Source organism: Mixophyes fleayi, chromosome 7, assembly GCF_038048845.1.
Source record: "Mixophyes fleayi isolate aMixFle1 chromosome 7, aMixFle1.hap1, whole genome shotgun sequence".
In the NCBI taxonomy this organism is placed as follows: Eukaryota; Metazoa; Chordata; class Amphibia; order Anura; family Limnodynastidae; genus Mixophyes; species Mixophyes fleayi.
Window position 1 is genome coordinate 129,580,674 of NC_134408.1, and position 18,539 is coordinate 129,599,212.

An 18,539-nucleotide genomic window follows, 5' to 3' on the forward strand; every position below is an offset into this window, starting at 1 on the left:
TGAACTGTCGCATATGCATGCTCTCTTGATTGTCCTTAACTTGTGTTTCAAACTTCGAGTCCATTTGAAAATTAAATTACAAAGAGTATTTATTCAGTAAGAATGGATTTCATTCAATATTTAAATATTTAAAAAATTTTAATATCTATACTTTGCTGGTTCAACATTTCATGTACAAATGTAAACCCCTCATGAGTCATTTTAAATAAGTCACAGAATAGCTATACAGTAACTACGATTGACTTACATGGTTTGGGCAATTATATTCCTTTTTATTTATTTGTGACAAACTCATATAATTAACAGCAGATGTTTTTACCTAGGCTACATTCAAATGACACTAAACCAAACAAAATGTAATAAAAGTGGCATTGCAGATGCCCAAAAGTCATAATTTAAAAGTTTTCATTAATCATTTTTTATAATGTGTATTTTGTGTTTGTTTTAGATATTTCATATTTGTTAGAGTAGCCATATATTTCAAATCGAATTTGCCCACAGCCCACTCTCTGCCCTGTCAAAGCCACTTTTCACCACTGGGCTGTACATTGGAGCCCTTACCAAATTTTTGCTATGGAACACACAGATGTCTAGTTACACCCCTGTTTGTATGCATAATGATATAGTGTCAATTGTGTCCCAATAAAAACACCAAGTTCTCAAAACTTAAATTGTATTACTTACCTGGGATATTTTTTTTATTTTATTTTATTTTTATTTTTTATTGGTCTTGATGGAATACCACCTCAGAGTTGGTGTTGACCATTGCTTTTAGTGTGGTTTGCTCACTCCAGCCGTACAGTGTACACAGTTGGGTGGAAGTAAAGTAATGTATTTAACATAATTCAATGAGAATAAATATGACACTTGAAATAATAGCAACCCCTTACTCTCTCAAGTGTATTAGAAGATAATTGATTATCAAACAAGCAGTACATTTGAAGAAAACAGGAAAAGTTATGAGATAAGAAGTCATATCTGGGAAGTAGGTAATGTTATGAACTGCCTTTCTTAATGTTCACCTGTAATCAGAGAAACTTTTGTTATCTGTCTTCATGTACCGTATGTCTCCTGTGTCCCCAGTCTTGGAGTGAGCGTTGATAGAAAAATGAGAATGTTCACAACAGCACAGAGTATTTTAGAAAATGAATGTGCTGATCTTGTGGGAGGCAGTGACCTGTCTCCTCGTATGATTGTTAGTGAGGGCAGGGTGGCATGTGACAGGAATGTCATGCTGATTCGAAAAGAATGGAGGTACATAGGAAACCACAGACTGATAGTTATAGTGGAAGAAGCAGGATTCTCCAACAGCACCTCTATATAAAATAAACTTTATCGATCCAACTTCTTACACAACGCACGAGGGGAGTGCAGCAAACAAGGGACAATTAGTGTAAAAAAGCATTTGAGTTTTTCCATGCATGTCGAAGGTGTGTCCAAAGCCCAAAATTAGCAACAACAGCTCCAAAATCCCATAATAACTGTCCACAAGGTCAACTGATTGGCCATATACCTTAAAGTCATGTTTATTCTGGTTGTATTAAATTGAGCATGAATGCAATTCTCCTGTGCATTCAGAATGTCACAAGTTGACATATGGTATATTAGAAACCAATCAATGTCATATATTTTAGATTGATATAAACATCCTTAATCCTTAAAAATGATCTCTATCCCAGCAAGCATAATCTGTTACCTTTTTATAATAAAAGTTAAATCGATAATTGCTGGATTAAATGTATCCCAATATTATTGACATTCATATGTGTGCTTAATCTTTCACATTATGGACACTGAAACAATATAAAGGTAACCTTTTTGTGGGTTGAGCCAACAATTATTAGAATTTAACCAATCACTTGCTACTCTTCTCCATTTCTTCTTCTGCCCCGTATTTACTATTCTTACAAGTTCCACAAGGTCAGCATGAGGGCATAAAGAATGTACTTTTCATAATATATGAAATTAAAATATTATTAATAATTGTGATGTTATTAAGATTATTTTCACAATGACAGTGGTCAGTAGCTAGCTATCTTACATCCTGCATTCAGAAAATTGTCACCTACCTCTGGACCTGCTTCCACAGGAGGTTTTCCCTTCCAACTGATTTTAAGATATTTACCAATTTAAAAGTGATATGGCATAAATGTAGACAACTGTGGTAAAATTGAATTGCCACAGTAATATAAATGGATGCTTACATCTGATGGGGTTTGAAAATGAAAATAGTTACCTTCCTCAATATAAACAAATAAAAACCAACAGCTTACTGCTGTAGAGCAGCAGAACCGTAACTAGAGCACTGCTGCCTGCCCCTGTCCTGAGTGCAATGAGGAAGAGGCAGGATTGTTTATTTTTTTAATTACCGCGATTATGCTGTTGTGGCTACATAAATGGCCGTGGCCTGCTCAGCTGTGCTACAAACCCAACCTCATCTTAGAGTGACTCACTATGGCTGTAGGACTGGTCTGGACTTTTGGCAAACAGCATATTTCAGAATCAGAGTGACTCAATGAGTGAGTTACAGACTGATTTGATTTTTTTTCTTTCAATGCAGATGTTGACTCCCCACTGGCTGTCTGCACAGGATGCTGCAGTTCGGAGATGTCACTCCTTACTGTCTTCATATGAGGGGTGTCTCATACTGAGATACCTCTTACTCATTACAGATTATTACAGTCTGTGCCAATTTGACAACTTGTATGAAGTGAAGAATGGCTTAGAACTGCTTACACTGTCAATATTCATTGTCACTGAGTACTTAAGCTAGGTACACACTGAATAATTTTTTGACTGACGTGTTATCTCAAACGATTGTACCAATGACTGAAAGTCCGATCAGTCTGATGATTCGTGCATACACACTAACACGGTTTGCCTTCAGATCTGTGCTCTTCATCTGGTCCTCTAGTTTTCGGAGAATGACAGCACAATATTCATTCATTCGTTATTGTCACATTGATTAAAACCGCCTTGATATAGCTATCCACATGTCCTAACGAACTTCGTTAGCTTCTGTGACTCTGAAACGAAACATTCTGTCTCAGAACGAACAGATTAATTATTATTTCTACAGCACCCTCTACATTGATTCACCGGGACATTCATAGCTAGCATCGGCTGAAAAGAGCCTGACTCTGTAAACTCTATGGAGATGAGTGCATACACACTACATGATCGGTAGGTGATTGGTCGGAAAATATTAAGCACTACGAACAACCAAATGAAACGATGATCTGCACTTTGGGACGACTTTAGATCATTGTGTTACTATAGACACTCACACGATATCTGACCAAACGGTCGGGTGTCGGCTGATTGGAGGTTTTTCGTGCCATCATCGGGCCAGTGTGTACCTAGCCTTACAGTTGGAGCAACTCTAGACTCTCCAACTGTATTGTCTCTCCCAGCAGGACGACGGCACCTCCTGACTGCCCTGAGGTCATATTGGCATGTTGCCAGTTGTATTGTTTGTTATGCACCAAACGTGTGCTTTGCTTTCCTTCTGGACTATGTCAATAACGTGAGATTTATTTTTTATACGCTGTTCTCCTGCCACTGTTGTTTTTTTGGTGCAAGGAGAGAAGGACAATGACAAATATATTTATTCACACCAATAATTGTTTTTTTTTTTTAGTATGGGAACAAATCATAACATAAATGCCTTAATAGCTGCACTCACTTTTACTTATCTCACCTTTTAAAAAAGGAACTCTGCACACTTTTAATTTTAATTCATATCCCCAAATTGATAAAATGATGACTTGCAATTTGTCATTTTTAACTTTTTCTGGTAGAAAAATAAGCCTATATGTATTCTGTTTCTAACCTTACCACCTGTGAGCTGGAGATTTTAGCCAACATATGGCAAGTGAGTTTGAAATGAGAGTCACTTCCCTGATTGTCTTTCACATAGATTTTTAATGAAAAACTTGTCACATAAAAACACAGATTACATAAATAAAAAGCAAGTGTGTTGTTACTTTATTTTATTACAGTTTAAAGTAAATATAAATATGAATTTAAAATTAGGCACAAATATAATCATAATCATAAACAGAAAATAGATTGAGATCCTGGGCAATGGGATAAAATAAAACTAATGTTTAACCTTTTGTCTTGGATGCTCATGAACGGTCTAATCATACATTAGACATTAACGTTGTGCAAAGCATGTAATAATATAGTAATATAGTAATGCTAGGGACAGAAATATACAGTTAAAGGAATTGTACAAAAATCTATAAATTGTAATGAAATATAAATATTTCCCTATTATTAATAATATTTATTAGATAGCCACATATGTTAGTTTTCCCTCAGTTTTGCAGCCTTCTGCAAAATAATTAACCCTTAGTGCTACAGAGATAGTAATACATTTAAAAGTTGTGTTTGCAACTGTAAGATAGCAGGAAATCATTAATAATGTTTTCAAATGTATTTATTTATTTTACAATTAAAATATACTGCTTGCAATTTCCTTTAAATTTGTTGTAAACAAAAATATGTAATATTTTTATTGTTTTTACATTTTAAGCACTATTTATATAACTAGCCTTACAATTTATATAATAATTTATTTTGATTAATAAAGCACTTTTATGATACTCAGGTAGATATCGAATTAAAGAAAAAAAATATCTCAAGACTTTAAGTTTGCTCTCTTTTACTTTCAAATATAGTCGACTTTTTTAAGCAGAAGTTGAGTGGATTGTTTTTATTTTATAAATTAACTTTGGGCTTTGTTACATTTCATTTAACTTACGGATGATGGTTTTATGAGCAGGATCCCAGAATGGAATTCTCTGATTCCCTCTCTATAAAATTCATATGGCAAGAATTTATAATGTCACAGTAAGTATTTACCATCACTCCTGTACATATACCTTTCCATAACAGATGTTTAATTAATGGAATACATGGGCATTTTTGCTAACACATCTAAAAATAAGTACACTTCCACCATCTAATTTATTCTTTCTAGGAACATATCCTTAGATATTTTATTTTTTTGCTATTATGGAAGTAAAACATTTCAAAATTTGATCAATTTACCGAATCCGATAAGATTCAATTTTAGATACAGAGCATAACATTACAATACATATTACAACAGGTATTTCGAATTACTACATTTTTTATTATTAAAATTGAAATTAAATTTAGACAAGACGGCTGAAGACTGAAGTTTGAAATTGAGCACAGCGAAATACCGGCTAAATGGAAAGTGTTTTATTTGCTAAGAATGTTTCCATTGGAATAATTCCATGGAATGATTGTCTTAGTGAATACATCATTACTGCCTGCCTGGCTTTAAACACAATAATAGTGGCAACTAGTAAAACGGCTTGTGAATGGTTCATGTTAGAAGATTGCTTGCATTAGGAAGTTTCAGCAACTAGATTTTTTGTCAAATGCATGTTTATTTAACACATTTCTTGTTTTCAGCCATTACTTCATTCATCACATTATATGTTTTTATAAAATTCATAAAAAATCATCATCTGTCTAAGCTCATTAATTGGAGTGTTGGTATTTTTTTTACTTTAAAAATGTTTTCAGCCATTATTACATTGATCATATTATGTATGTTTTCTAGAAGTAGTTCAAAATCACAATCTATATTTAATAAGGTCAATAAAAATGTTCCTCAACTTGTATTATTTAAAATTCTTATTAAATATGGAGCCATTGATTATGTTAGTATCATTTTTGTGTAATATTTATTTCTGATTTATATGCACTCAATACTTTTTTTCATGTTCTCATAGCATTTATTTTGATTTATTCATTTATTTTCATATTTTTTATTTTCTATATGTGTACTTCATGAAACTTGTTGTTATGGCATTTTTGCATGCGCTAATTTTCATCATCCAACTGGATGGCAAAAGCAATTTTTTGTCTGTTTGTTGTATTTTTTTCAGTGTTATGTTTGTTTGTTCCAATGTCCTTTAATTCCCATAATGGAAACTGATACTAATATCTTTCACCTCCCTCTCAATTTTTGTACTAGGTGGTTGTTAACGCCCTTATAGGCGCTATTCCCTCCATCATGAACGTTCTGCTGGTTTGTCTAATATTTTGGCTAATTTTTAGCATTATGGGAGTGAACATGTTTTCTGGAAAATATGGCTACTGTATAAATGTCACATCAGAAGTGAACTTTCTAGTCGAGCAAGTCAATAATAAATCGGATTGTTTAGCACTTATAGCCCAGAACGAAACTGCAAGATGGAAAAATGTCAAAGTGAACTTTGATAATGTTGGCTTTGGTTATCTTTCCTTACTTCAAGTGGTAAGTCATTAAAAATATTTATATGCTTCCATTGTTTACTGATAATGTTATATATTTTAATGTATCATAGAGCATCGTACAGTCAGAGGTAGAGACACAGGTTTTGTAAATCACTCAATTATTGATTTGTTTTGATCCAAATTTAATCTACAAATGAGAGATTAGCAGTTTATAGTATTACAGAGGTGTTTGGTGAATCAAATGTTTTAGTTGTGTGTGTGTATAATATATATATATATATATATATATATATATATATATATATATATATATATATATATATATATATATAAATATATATATATATATAATATATATAAGCCTAGTGGTGTGTGTTAGTCTGTGTGTGTGTGAAAAAAAAACCAGGCTGCAGCGCCACCTGCTGGGCGGAGTTATACACTGACCTACTAAATTCTTAGTGTGTGTGGGGAAAAAAACTCCGAAAGGGCTGAAATTTGGTATACTAAGATGTTTTTAATTTGTTAATTTAATTTGTTAATTGTTAAAAGTGTTTATAAAGAAAATATATATATATATTTCTTGAAGGAGAAGTGACAGTTGGGAGTGGTTGCCGGGGGTGACAGTTGGGAGTGGTTGGTGGTTGCCGGGGGTGACAGTTGGGAGTGGTTGGTGGTTGCCGGGGGTGACAGTTGGGAATGGTTGGTGGTTGCCAGGGGTGACAGCGAGAGGAGTGTGATACTCAGGACCGCTGAGAGAGATCCCTGTGTCTGGATAGACATATGGATAGATGTGGCGATAAAGATGAAGGATGAGGTGATGGAGATGAAGGATGAGGTGATGGAGAAAAATGATGAGGGGGTGACATGTGGACAAAACCACGTTAAAAAAGGGCGCTTGCGTCGGGAAGTAACGCTCTTACCCTGAGGAGGCCTGGGCTAGGCCCAAATGTATGACAAGAACCTTTTTAACACCTTAAGCAGCTTGATTTGACTAGAATACATGAGTATCATGCACGGGTTAACTTGTGTGTATATATATATATATATATATATATATATATATATATATATACATATAAGAAAACAGGGATACTCTGCACTCTCCAAACACATAATTGATGCTGTACTAAATACTGTTCTATATTTAAAACAGGGAATGTTAGTTCCACATATTGCAATATATGTTAAGCTGACCAACTCACGCCAAAGTCTTCCCAATCTGGTCAGTCCTAACATGATCAAATGATATGCTATTTATCTGGGCTTAAGGCTTACCTGCACACAGCTTTTAAAGGCAAGACTTTCCCAAGCACTAGCAGCCATGGGAGACCTGGGACTCCCCTAACACAAGTTGGAATTAATTAATGTAAAGAATAATATTTTATTATATTTTATTATTATCGATTCCCTACAATACCCTTTTAATTTTAAGACAGTTTTAAAGAGAATTGATAGTGTGTTTACCTATAAACATGAAATTAATTATGTAAATTGTTTAGCATTGCATTTGTGTATTTATCTTACACAGAATTAACTTGCTAGTTTTGTGTCATATAATTGTGTGTCCATATTTAGTAAGTTATAACTGAATTTAATTATTTTTGTAAAATTGTTTTTGCAATAATATATTGTTTTTACTGACTAATTTTTTCCTAGTTATTAATTCACTGCGTTTGTATACTTTTAAATTCCTTTTCAAAATTCATCAACTGTAATTTACTTTATCAAGTGTTTTGAATCTAATGAATAGCATTTGCTGAATAAAATGCACCTGACTATAAATAGTAATCTCTATATTGGACACACCTTTCACAGGCAACCTTTAAAGGGTGGATGGACATCATGTATGCAGCAGTTGACTCACGAAAGGTCAGTATTGAATAACTTAGGATATACACAATTTGTGCTGTTCTTTTATCTTTTAGAATATGACTACTATAATCAGCCATCTCAGGAGAAATAGGCTAAGTTTGCCTCTTAACTAGTACATCTCTGTCGTAGGTTTATTCAGTAGAGTCCGTTAAAGTGGACTGTCATGGAGGTACCATTTTACTACCATGAGCAGCTATTATCTGCAAGCTCTGCAGCCACAGTATAGTTATTAATAGTGTCCCTGACAGGATGATTAACAGTACCAGAATGAGGGTCACGTTTTTCTTTTCTTTTTTTTTTTTACATGGGTGGGAAACTTAGGAAGCAATGCTTTATGCCTCAAACATGGTATTTTCTCAAGCCCTTGTTTTAGTGTTATTACATTGAATGTGGATTACAAAGAAACAAATATATCTGCTTTTATAGCGGTCTATATTAAAAAAAAAAGCTTTGAAGGAGCTTTTGACTTCTTTGTCCCATCTTCCATTACACTTTATGACATGCAGTTACGTCCAGTAAATAGGCACTTCTAAATACACTCTATGGAGTTTTTCAGCACAAGCTCATAGATTCAGAAACTAGGGGGGGTTCTTAAGGCTCTTGTGAGGAAGTGGGGAGTAAAGGCAGGTCTTGGTGATGCCACATTCTAAGTATTCTTTCTTTTTCCTTATCTAAAAAAAAATATATATATATATATATATTTTGGTTTATGGAGGGGGGAAGCATGTTGGGAGGTTAGCAAGTGGAAAGTGTAGAGGAAGATAAACTTATCCGTATTCAAGTTCAAATGTAACCGATTTGAATTAGAGTAAATGTCAAATAAAGAATGTGAAGTCTGATTGGGATCCTCATAGCAAGACAGCCGGGCCAATATATATATATATATATATATATATATATATATATATATATATATATACTGTTACATTTGAACCAGCGGTCATGGAGAATACTTGTAATGTATTCAGGGCGATATACCTGCCATTCCCTATTAAGTGTGGCAGGTCAGTCCTTATCCAGTTATAAGCATTTGAGAAGTATTCTTTCACATATGAATTTTCATTTTTGCTTTAATTGTTCTTTTAACATGGAATCAAAATTGTTTTCATTTTCAGTTAGAAGAGCAGCCAGAATATGAAGTGAATCTTTACATGTATCTTTATTTCGTTATATTCATTATCTTTGGATCCTTTTTCACTCTCAATCTTTTTATTGGTGTCATCATTGATAATTTTAATCAGCAGAAAAAGAAGATAAGTATTACATTTTTATGGTAACTGAAATGCAATATTAATTGGGGTTTCTAACGTCAGATGACTTTAATGTATTTGCCTGTATATGCTCTCTCTACAACTTTATTCTTCTTCTTTGTTTTTCTCCAAAGCCTTTATATCACTTTGTTGTTTATTTCTCTTGTTCTTGGATACAAACTCTTCCATGGGTGCAGTCGTATCCAATGCATAGAGCTCATCTGCATTTTAACTGATGGCAACAAAAACAAGCACTCAAATGCGGTATAAACGATTTAATGGCTATAGTGGGAAATAAACAAAAAATATAAAGCAATGTTTTAGTAAAATGTACAGAATAGCATGTACAAACCAATAAATTAAAGTTGTCTGAAGGTGAACCCATCTCCCCTCTCAAACGTATTACTGACAATCATGGATATATATGTTGCATAGCTACCCTTTATATTAACAGAAATTAGTTGAATTAGAATACGTGGAAATAATATTTTAAGTCATTGTGTAAGCATGACGTTGGGTTCTTCTTTCTTATAGTCAAGTTGATTAGAAACAACGAAATAGGATGTTTTGATATTGAGAGTTATTAAATATTGACAAAAGATGAATACAAGATTTCTCAATATGATATATGTTAGCCACTAAAAGCATTGGCTTCCATACATAGCCAAGAGAAGGGGGTGACAGTTTTTGTTTGTGTCTTTTTGGGTTTCTTGAGCAACAGAAAACCAAACATTCTTATTTATATTTACTGTCATAGACCAAAACACACACTATGGCCAATAGCAACCCATCAGATATTAGATTCCATTATATTTCATTAGATTCCATTAGATTTCATTAGATTCCATTAGATTATATTAGATTGATTCCACTACTCTGCTACAAGATGATATTGATGGAATGACCAAACAACGCAGTCAACGTCCCAAAAATTGCTTGCGATGTATTTAAAGGTCGGCCCGGTATGATAACATAAAGGGAATGGTTACAATAAGCATTGGAAATATTAGACATGGTAATACAAGCAATACATTTTACCACCCTAACATAATCTACTAAAATTACACATCTTGTTATGTTATCACACGTAATACTTTTATAATACACAATATTATTACAGCCTTGAAAGTGAGTTGGAGTTTTGTGTACTAATGAGAATTGCATTCTCTATGACTAATAGTGTGTTATAATAAAAAGAGTTGTTTTGTCATAACCAGTTTTGATTTTCTTTCTATAATTCGGAGGTCAAGATATCTTCATGACAGAGGAACAAAAGAAATATTACAACGCTATGAAAAAGCTAGGATCTAAAAAACCACAAAAACCTGTCCCAAGGCCACATGTGAGAGTTTTACCGCTGTGTAAAAATGCTTTCTGAAATGTGATGTTAGGGTATAAAATAGAATGTGTTGCAATGTATATAGTCCGTCTGACTGACAGTAATTTCTTTGGAAAGTGATGTTGACCTTTGGCAGAGAATTTGGAAGGCGAACACAAATACCCTTTTGGTTGACATAGCGCCTAAATTAGAGTTTGTCAACCGGTGGCTCTCCGGCCTTTGTGTAACAACATGTAACTGCATGCTAGCTGGAAAGCCACTTGTTACCCAGTCTATTGGAAAGAGAATTCCCCCTTTTTTGATTTTAAGAATATCTAGTAAAGAGATGTTTTTGTGAGATAATGTGCAGATATCCATCTACATCATGATTATATATCAGGACTATATCAGTTCATTTCACTGTTGGTCTAGTTATACTGTAGTTGAAACATGACTAAATTGGCATGTATTGCTGTAAGTATTGCGGTCTTGTGCCGCTACTGTAATACAGATTGACTTTTTAAACTTCATACATTGGGGATGAGGGAACAATGTGTGACTCAGCCAATCTTCTAACCACAAATGGCAATGACAGTCATCAGGTACAGCAATGGTAGTTTTCAAAAATAGATATATAGATACATACATTGGTATTGGATAAATAGATAGATAGATAGACAGACAGATGTGAGATAGATAGATAGATAGATGTGAGATAGATAAATGCTAGATAGATAGATGTTAGATAGATAGATAGATGTTAGATAGATGGATAGATAGATAGATAGATAGATGTTAGATAGATAGATAGATAGATAGATGTTAGCTAGATAGATAGATGATTGATAGATAGATAGATGATTGATAGATAGATAAATGTTAGATAGATAGATGTTAGATAGATAGATAGATAGATAGATAGATAGATAGATAGATGTTAGATAGATAGATAAATAGATAGATAGATAGATAACAATAGAAACAATATTGATAGCAGTAGATAGACAGATTTAATATTAAATAAATTACAATAGATAGAGATGGATACATAGATAGACGCATACTTGACATAGAAATACTGCTGTCTTTTGAGTTTGATGTATCTTGAGATAAGTCCACAAATGAATTATGTATTTTCAAATATTATTTGCAAAAAAACCCCCCCCAAAATAACTTTTCCCTGTTATGTATATTTCCAGAATAAATTTCAAGGTGCAGTATTTGATTTTGTGTCCATGCAACCATTTGACATCACCATTATGGTTCTGATCTGCTTAAACATGGTAACGATGATGATTGAAACCGATGACCAGAGTGATGACATGGAGAACAACTTGTATTGGATCAATGCAGTCTTTATTGTTCTCTTCACTGGGGAATGTGTGCTTAAATTGATTTCCCTACGCCATTATTACTTCACAATGGGATGGAACATATTTGATTTTGTGGTTGTCATTCTGTCCATTGTAGGTGGGTAGGACATATTGCTTAACTTACTTTGCATGAAAAACATGTTTGTAGATGTATTAGGTAAACTAAAGCCATGTTTATGATCAGATTGTTAAAACTTTATTGTGGATAAGTGACAAAGATTTTATTAAGAAAATTCTAATAAAGTTACATTTTCAGGAATCAAGGAATTATTTGTAGAATATAGTAATCCTACTTCCAAAGTCAATCAGAGTTACCAGTAATTTACAAACCTTGAATACAACCTTTATATGTAAAGGTCATGTTTATCATTTTTGAACCGTATATCTTTTGTCTAACTTGAAAAATTAAAAAACACTCTAACCCAGGTGCTGCTGTAGTTAATGAGTCTTCGACTTTGATCTCTCAAAACTCAGGCCAAAAGCCGGGGGGCAGCGTTAAGCTGCAAAAGGGTGTGTCACTGTGCGGACCAATCAAAAGTGGCAACCACTGAGATTGCCATTTCTTAGTGCCTCCCCCATCTCTTAAAAGATGTTTGGGTTCTCTGATTCTAAAATTGAGGAGCCCTGGGGGAAACTGTTTTAGCATACAGTTCATGGTGCTCCAGTAGTGAGTGCTGCTTTAAGGTTAATTATATGTTCATTAAGTCCCTTCATACCTTCTTTAGATTGCTAGATACACTCTGCTAGAAAGTGTATCTTAATGGTTACTTTATTTAAAAAATTCTTCTGCCTTCCAGTGAAATGGCCTTATGTCAAGCCTTTAAAACTATATTATTTGCATGAGTAATATATTTCTATGTTTAAGGTTTTAATGCCCATCAGATAATGTGGTAGTGGGAACAATGCATATGTGGGGGCTCTTACCATCTCAATAAGGAGCACAATGACTCTTGAAATAGATACACTCTGTTAGAGAATGTACCTAACAATCTAAAATAGATTCTGATAAGGAAAACACCACATTTAAAGCCACCTACAGTGCTCTCTATCAGTAAACACCCAATACTGGTTTGTCTACAAGTATTTACTATACTAAATATTCTGGCTGACTTCAAATAATAAATTACTATTAGAAAAGATAGATGAGACTTATGAGCAATAATAAATTAGGCCTGCGACCAATCGGTTTTTATGGTACCCCTGTTACTTCATAGAAGAGAGCAGCAAGGACAAGTGTGACCATAAGTATAATTATGTGTAGTGTTAATCAACAGATACAGTTATGTAGGTTTATGAATTATATCTACACTTATTTTCGTTTATCTTCTTTCTTACCCACAGGAATGTTTCTAGCTGACCTAATTGAAAAATATTTTGTGTCACCAACTCTGTTCAGAGTTATAAGACTCGCCAGAATAGGCCGTATCCTGCGTCTCATAAAGGGAGCGAAAGGCATTCGTACTTTGCTATTTGCGTTAATGATGTCACTTCCTGCATTGTTCAACATAGGTTTACTACTTTTCCTTGTGATGTTCATTTATGCTATATTTGGAATGTCCAACTTTGCCTATGTCAAGAAGGAATCTGGAATTGATGATATGTTCAATTTTGAAACTTTTGGCAACAGTATGATTTGCTTATTCATGATTACAACATCAGCAGGGTGGGATGGCTTATTAATGCCTATTCTTAACAGCGGAGCACCAGACTGTGACCCACTTGCAGAACATCCAGGTAGTTCTGTGAAGGGTGATTGTGGTAACCCTTCTGTTGGGATTTTCTTCTTTGTAAGTTATATCATCATATCATTTTTAGTTGTGGTAAACATGTATATTGCTGTCATTTTGGAGAACTTTGGTGTTGCTACAGAAGAAAGTGCAGAACCTCTGGGAGAGGATGACTTTGAGATGTTCTATGAAGTTTGGGAAAAGTTTGACCCAGATGCAACACAGTTCATTCAGTACAGTAAATTGACTGATTTTGCCGATGCACTGGATCCACCTCTTCGTATGCAAAAACCAAACAAAGTTCAACTTATTGCAATGGACCTTCCCATGGTAAGCGGTGACAGAATTCACTGCCTCGACATCCTGTTTGCTTTTACAAAGCGCGTGTTGGGTGAAGGTGACGAAATGGACAATCTCCGACAACCGATGGAAGAGCGTTTCATGGCGTCCAATCCTTCAAAAGTCTCCTATGAACCAATTACGTCTACGCTACGGAGAAAGCAAGAGGAGCTGTCTGTCATTGTGATCCAACGCTCTTTCCGAAGTTACCTTTTAAGGAAAACCATAAAACGCGCTTCCTTTTTGTATCATGGCGATAAGGGCAAAGAAGGAGACAGTGTAATAACACGGAAAGACATGTTGAGTGACCGACTAAATGGAAACTCTACAACAGATAAAGTAGACATCACACCTTCGACAACATCTCCCCCGTCTTATGACAGTGTTACAAAACCAGACAAAGAAAAACATGAAAAAGACAAAATAGAGAAAGAAGACAGGGGCAAAGATGTCAGGGAGCGTAAAAAGTAATATTTTGTGGCGAACTGTTTACAGCCTGTGAACATTATTTATGTCAGTAGGACTCAATTCAGAGATTTATGCCAAACTGATAGTTCTTAAAATTATGTACTTATGGTCAGTGCCTACAATACGACAGTGACCCCCTGTCAGGAAAGGATCTCGAAGATGCGCAACAACCTTAACTGAAGGTTTACTCTTTTAACCACTTCACTGCTATAGTGGCTTGTAATGCATCACACATGGATGCTTTGCTGGCCCCTGCTGGAGTAAAGGGTTAATTTCCCAGCTGACACTGCTGAAGAGGATAGTCAACGCGGCTACTCAGACTGTGCGGAATGGGGACCATTTTGTGGGATACAAATCTATTGTTTTTTTTGTGTGTTGAACACTTTAGTAAAGTACTTGTATCCACTGTTTGCATTTCAACTGCCATACTTGCCATATGTTTACAAATTCTATGTTTATGGATTCATCATTTTTTGGAATTCATAGGTTCTCTACTATTATATGCGACTATTTTTGTAAATGGGTTTTATGTTGGGAAGGAGTTGATAATTATCACTTCAAAGTTATGAGGACCAGGCGTTCTTCAATATCTTTCTCTATAACATATATGAAGAAACCTAATTGCATGAACGCATGCCAGGCTCATAGGTCATGCATGGGAAAAAATAAATAAAATTACAAAAAAAACCAAAAAAAACATAGAGCCACAAAAAAAAAATCATTATTATGTGACACTAATTGTTGGGGTGCTTAATTGTTCATGTATCACATAGAAAAAAAAGTTAATATGTGCCTGTTTTGTCCCATTTAAGTCCCACATCAGAGGACAGATGGATTCACTTTTTATGCAACTTATCAGTTAAAACAAAGCAGCGTTTCAATGCCCGTAGGCACAAATTACATTTGTGAAATTCATTTATCCAATAGCACAGGTTGACCAAAATTAAATTTTTTCGGCTTCATCCTGCATTCTTGTTTTGGCCATCTTCAGCTTGTCAGCGAGGTTGACATTGTACAAGCCAATGGAATTGCCTATGTTACGGTATGTAAATAGTTACTTTACTATGTGGTGGATGTTTGAGCAAGGAAATAATGATTTGGGCACAGTATTTATTGCATCAAATATGTACCACAATATATGTAGTTTGCAAGCTTTTGGAAAAAATAATAGAAAATATTCTGTACCAATATAAATAGTTTGGACGCTATCACAGGTGCATGTTTATATTGCCTGGGCTGCTTATGATGTTTTATTTCCTCACCGTCCAGCAGTATGCTATGGAAAGCCATATGTCAATGGTTGAGTATGAAAAGTCGTTCAATAAGACCTCATTTCTTTGTGATTAACCTCTGCCGCTGCTCTGCAGTTTAATGGGTCAAGCAAGAGTTTGCAGCTTTCCTTAATATGTTTGCTCTTACTTTTTCTTTTGTGTTTTTGTGTTCTGTTACTATTATTTTTTTGTTTACCAGTGTTTCATAATAATCCAGATGAAATTGCAAAGGTTGCAAACTGCATTAAATGATACAAAGTTTAAAAGAAATATATATAAATACTGTAAATATTCATTTAGCTTTATTTTTCAGCATTTTTGTACATAAGAGAAGAGATGAAAAAAAAAAAATACCCCCTAAACTTCAGTGGATTAATGTTGTGGTCACTTTTGTTACTTGCCCATGCCTAGCACTATCTAATTGGAGATCTTTGCAAATAAAAAATGAAGAAGAGAGTTTGTAAATTTGTTATTTTATTGTAACTTTTTTTTTGTGCACATGCTGAATGTGGAAAGAAAAGGTGTCAAATCGGTGAACGCAGCTCGCACAATGAAAACACGTGTACAGTGAAGATGACAAAAAAAGAAAACACCAGGAAAAATATACAGGAACTGTGAGCAATGCCTACATCAGGGATTTAACTTTTTCAATGCCAGATTCCTCCCCGAGATACGAAGTTATTTCAGGAAGTGCTAGCTGAAAGGGTTAAACATATTTATATTTTCTGTTCATTTGCATAAGGCTTAGGCGTCAACTTGCTCTTCAGCTGTTAAAGTGCACCTTTTGACTACCCTTGTTGGAGGCAGGCATTTGGTGGGTAGAAACAAGAGTCAGGAGAATGTAGCCTATTATTTCACTTGGAACCAATGACGTCACTCAGGAACTTTATGGGTAGAACTACTTTGTGGCTGAACAAAACCCATGACAGTGTCGTCTATCGCTTCACTTGGCATCCGGTGATGTCACTGGTTCCTACAGATTAATCGGTTGCTTTCTTATAAATATTGGTCGAGCCTACAAAGTGGCAGCTTCCGCTGTGTGTAGACAAATAGTGCACTTTAAAGTGTGACTCCTAACATGCTCAATCAGTGGGAAGACTGGCAAAGCATTGTGGGATAGTAAGCGATAGCTGATAAGCCACAGGTTGCATTAAGCCTGATTGACACTTTCTTTCTGAGTTACTCATTCTGTTTTGCTGCACTGGAATGTTTTAACCAATGTGTGGGATCCACATGTGTCATTTTCTCCAAAAAGAACATGAATTTGCTTACAACACCATGTTATACCATAAGGTCTGTTTTGGACACATGCAGACGTTTAATATAGACTCCTTTGCTTTCCAGGAATAATGCCTTGTTAGTGTACTGTGAACTGCATGCAGGAAAATGCTATTACCTAAAATTACAGCTAACTACATTACAAACAAGCCAAAAGAATAAAGATTACATTTTGTATTGTATATCTGTGTTCTGACTCTGTGTTGTTTTTTTTTTTTTTTTCCTCTGTGTATTTTTAGATAATTGCTAATACAGATTTATAGAATTACAGTGACGACTTTGGGGAACGGTCAACCACTCTTTGCATGTTTATTTGATCATACTGAGAAAGACTATGTACTGTAGTAAATATATTGAACCACTCAATTAAGACTGTAGCAGTACCTACACACAGTGGAGACAACCATTTATGGTATGAACCCACATTCATTAATTATTATTATTATCATTTATGTATAAGGCGCTACAAAGAGTCAGCAGCGTAGTACAAAATCCAACCTATCAAGTCACTGGGAACCAGCGTCTAGTGAATATTGGCCACGAATATTGCTTCAGCCCACTAATGGATGCCTCCAATGTGCCTTGCTGACAGGTGCTCTCACAGTTCAATACATTTGCAATTATGTTAAAATTATGCTTTCTGTGTTAACCACCCTTTGGACTATTGTTTTTCAGCATTAAATGTATGTTATGAAACATAACATAGAGTTTTTAGGTATTTCAGACAATCATCATGTTCTAATACTACTTTAGTAAAGTCAGACACAGCTTGAAATGACTATAGCCGGCCTGGAGAACCTGTGGCTCTCTAGGTGTTGTGAAACTACAAGCCCCAGCATGCTTTGCCAGCAACATCTGAAGAGCCACAGGGTTTTCATGCATGCACTATAGTATTAGTGCAAAAGCTGGTATAATTAGTATAGACTGTATTGGATGATCCTAAAAAGATTATTTACGCTTCACTGTCATTCCAAAAGTGTTTTATAATTTGACTTCTGGCCAATTAGCTGTTGATTGTATTCCCTGCTCGATGATTGAATTGATCCTAAACACTGTACATCAATTTAGGCTGGTTTGCAAAGTCAGCTTTTGAGCATTTTTCCTGACATTTTGTAAATAATTTGCTTTCCAATGCCATAAACAAAATGTTTTTTTTTTCTGTTAGTGAATTTCCATGCGTTTCTGTGTAAAAAATGGTATTTTCTCAGTTAGGAAATTATAGGAAAAAAAACCTTTATGCCAGACTCCCTACACCATAAGGCTCCCATGAGAATAAGGCTCTTTAGTCCCCAATTCACCATAACCGTGATCGGAGGGGATGCCAGTCATTCCTAAGACAGTTCTACATTTTAACCAAAAGGCAGAGAAGTAATCAGCACCAG

General features: G+C 34.7%; 1 protein-coding gene across 2 annotated transcripts in view; it reads left to right on the forward strand.

Annotated features, from left to right (window-relative positions):
* Positions 1-17,339, forward strand: part of LOC142098170 (sodium channel protein type 2 subunit alpha-like) — a 134,925-nt gene extending 117,586 nt beyond the window's left edge. For both annotated transcript variants that reach the window (XM_075180735.1, XM_075180734.1), the window contains 6 exons: positions 6,020-6,301; positions 8,077-8,130; positions 9,249-9,386; positions 10,621-10,725; positions 11,901-12,171; positions 13,416-17,339. In XM_075180735.1, the coding sequence (XP_075036836.1) occupies positions 6,020-6,301; positions 8,077-8,130; positions 9,249-9,386; positions 10,621-10,725; positions 11,901-12,171; positions 13,416-14,611 (2,046 nt within the window). In that variant the 3' untranslated portion in view covers positions 14,612-17,339. The remainder of the gene's footprint in view (positions 1-6,019; positions 6,302-8,076; positions 8,131-9,248; positions 9,387-10,620; positions 10,726-11,900; positions 12,172-13,415) is intronic.
* Positions 17,340-18,539: the final 1,200 nt, after the last annotated feature.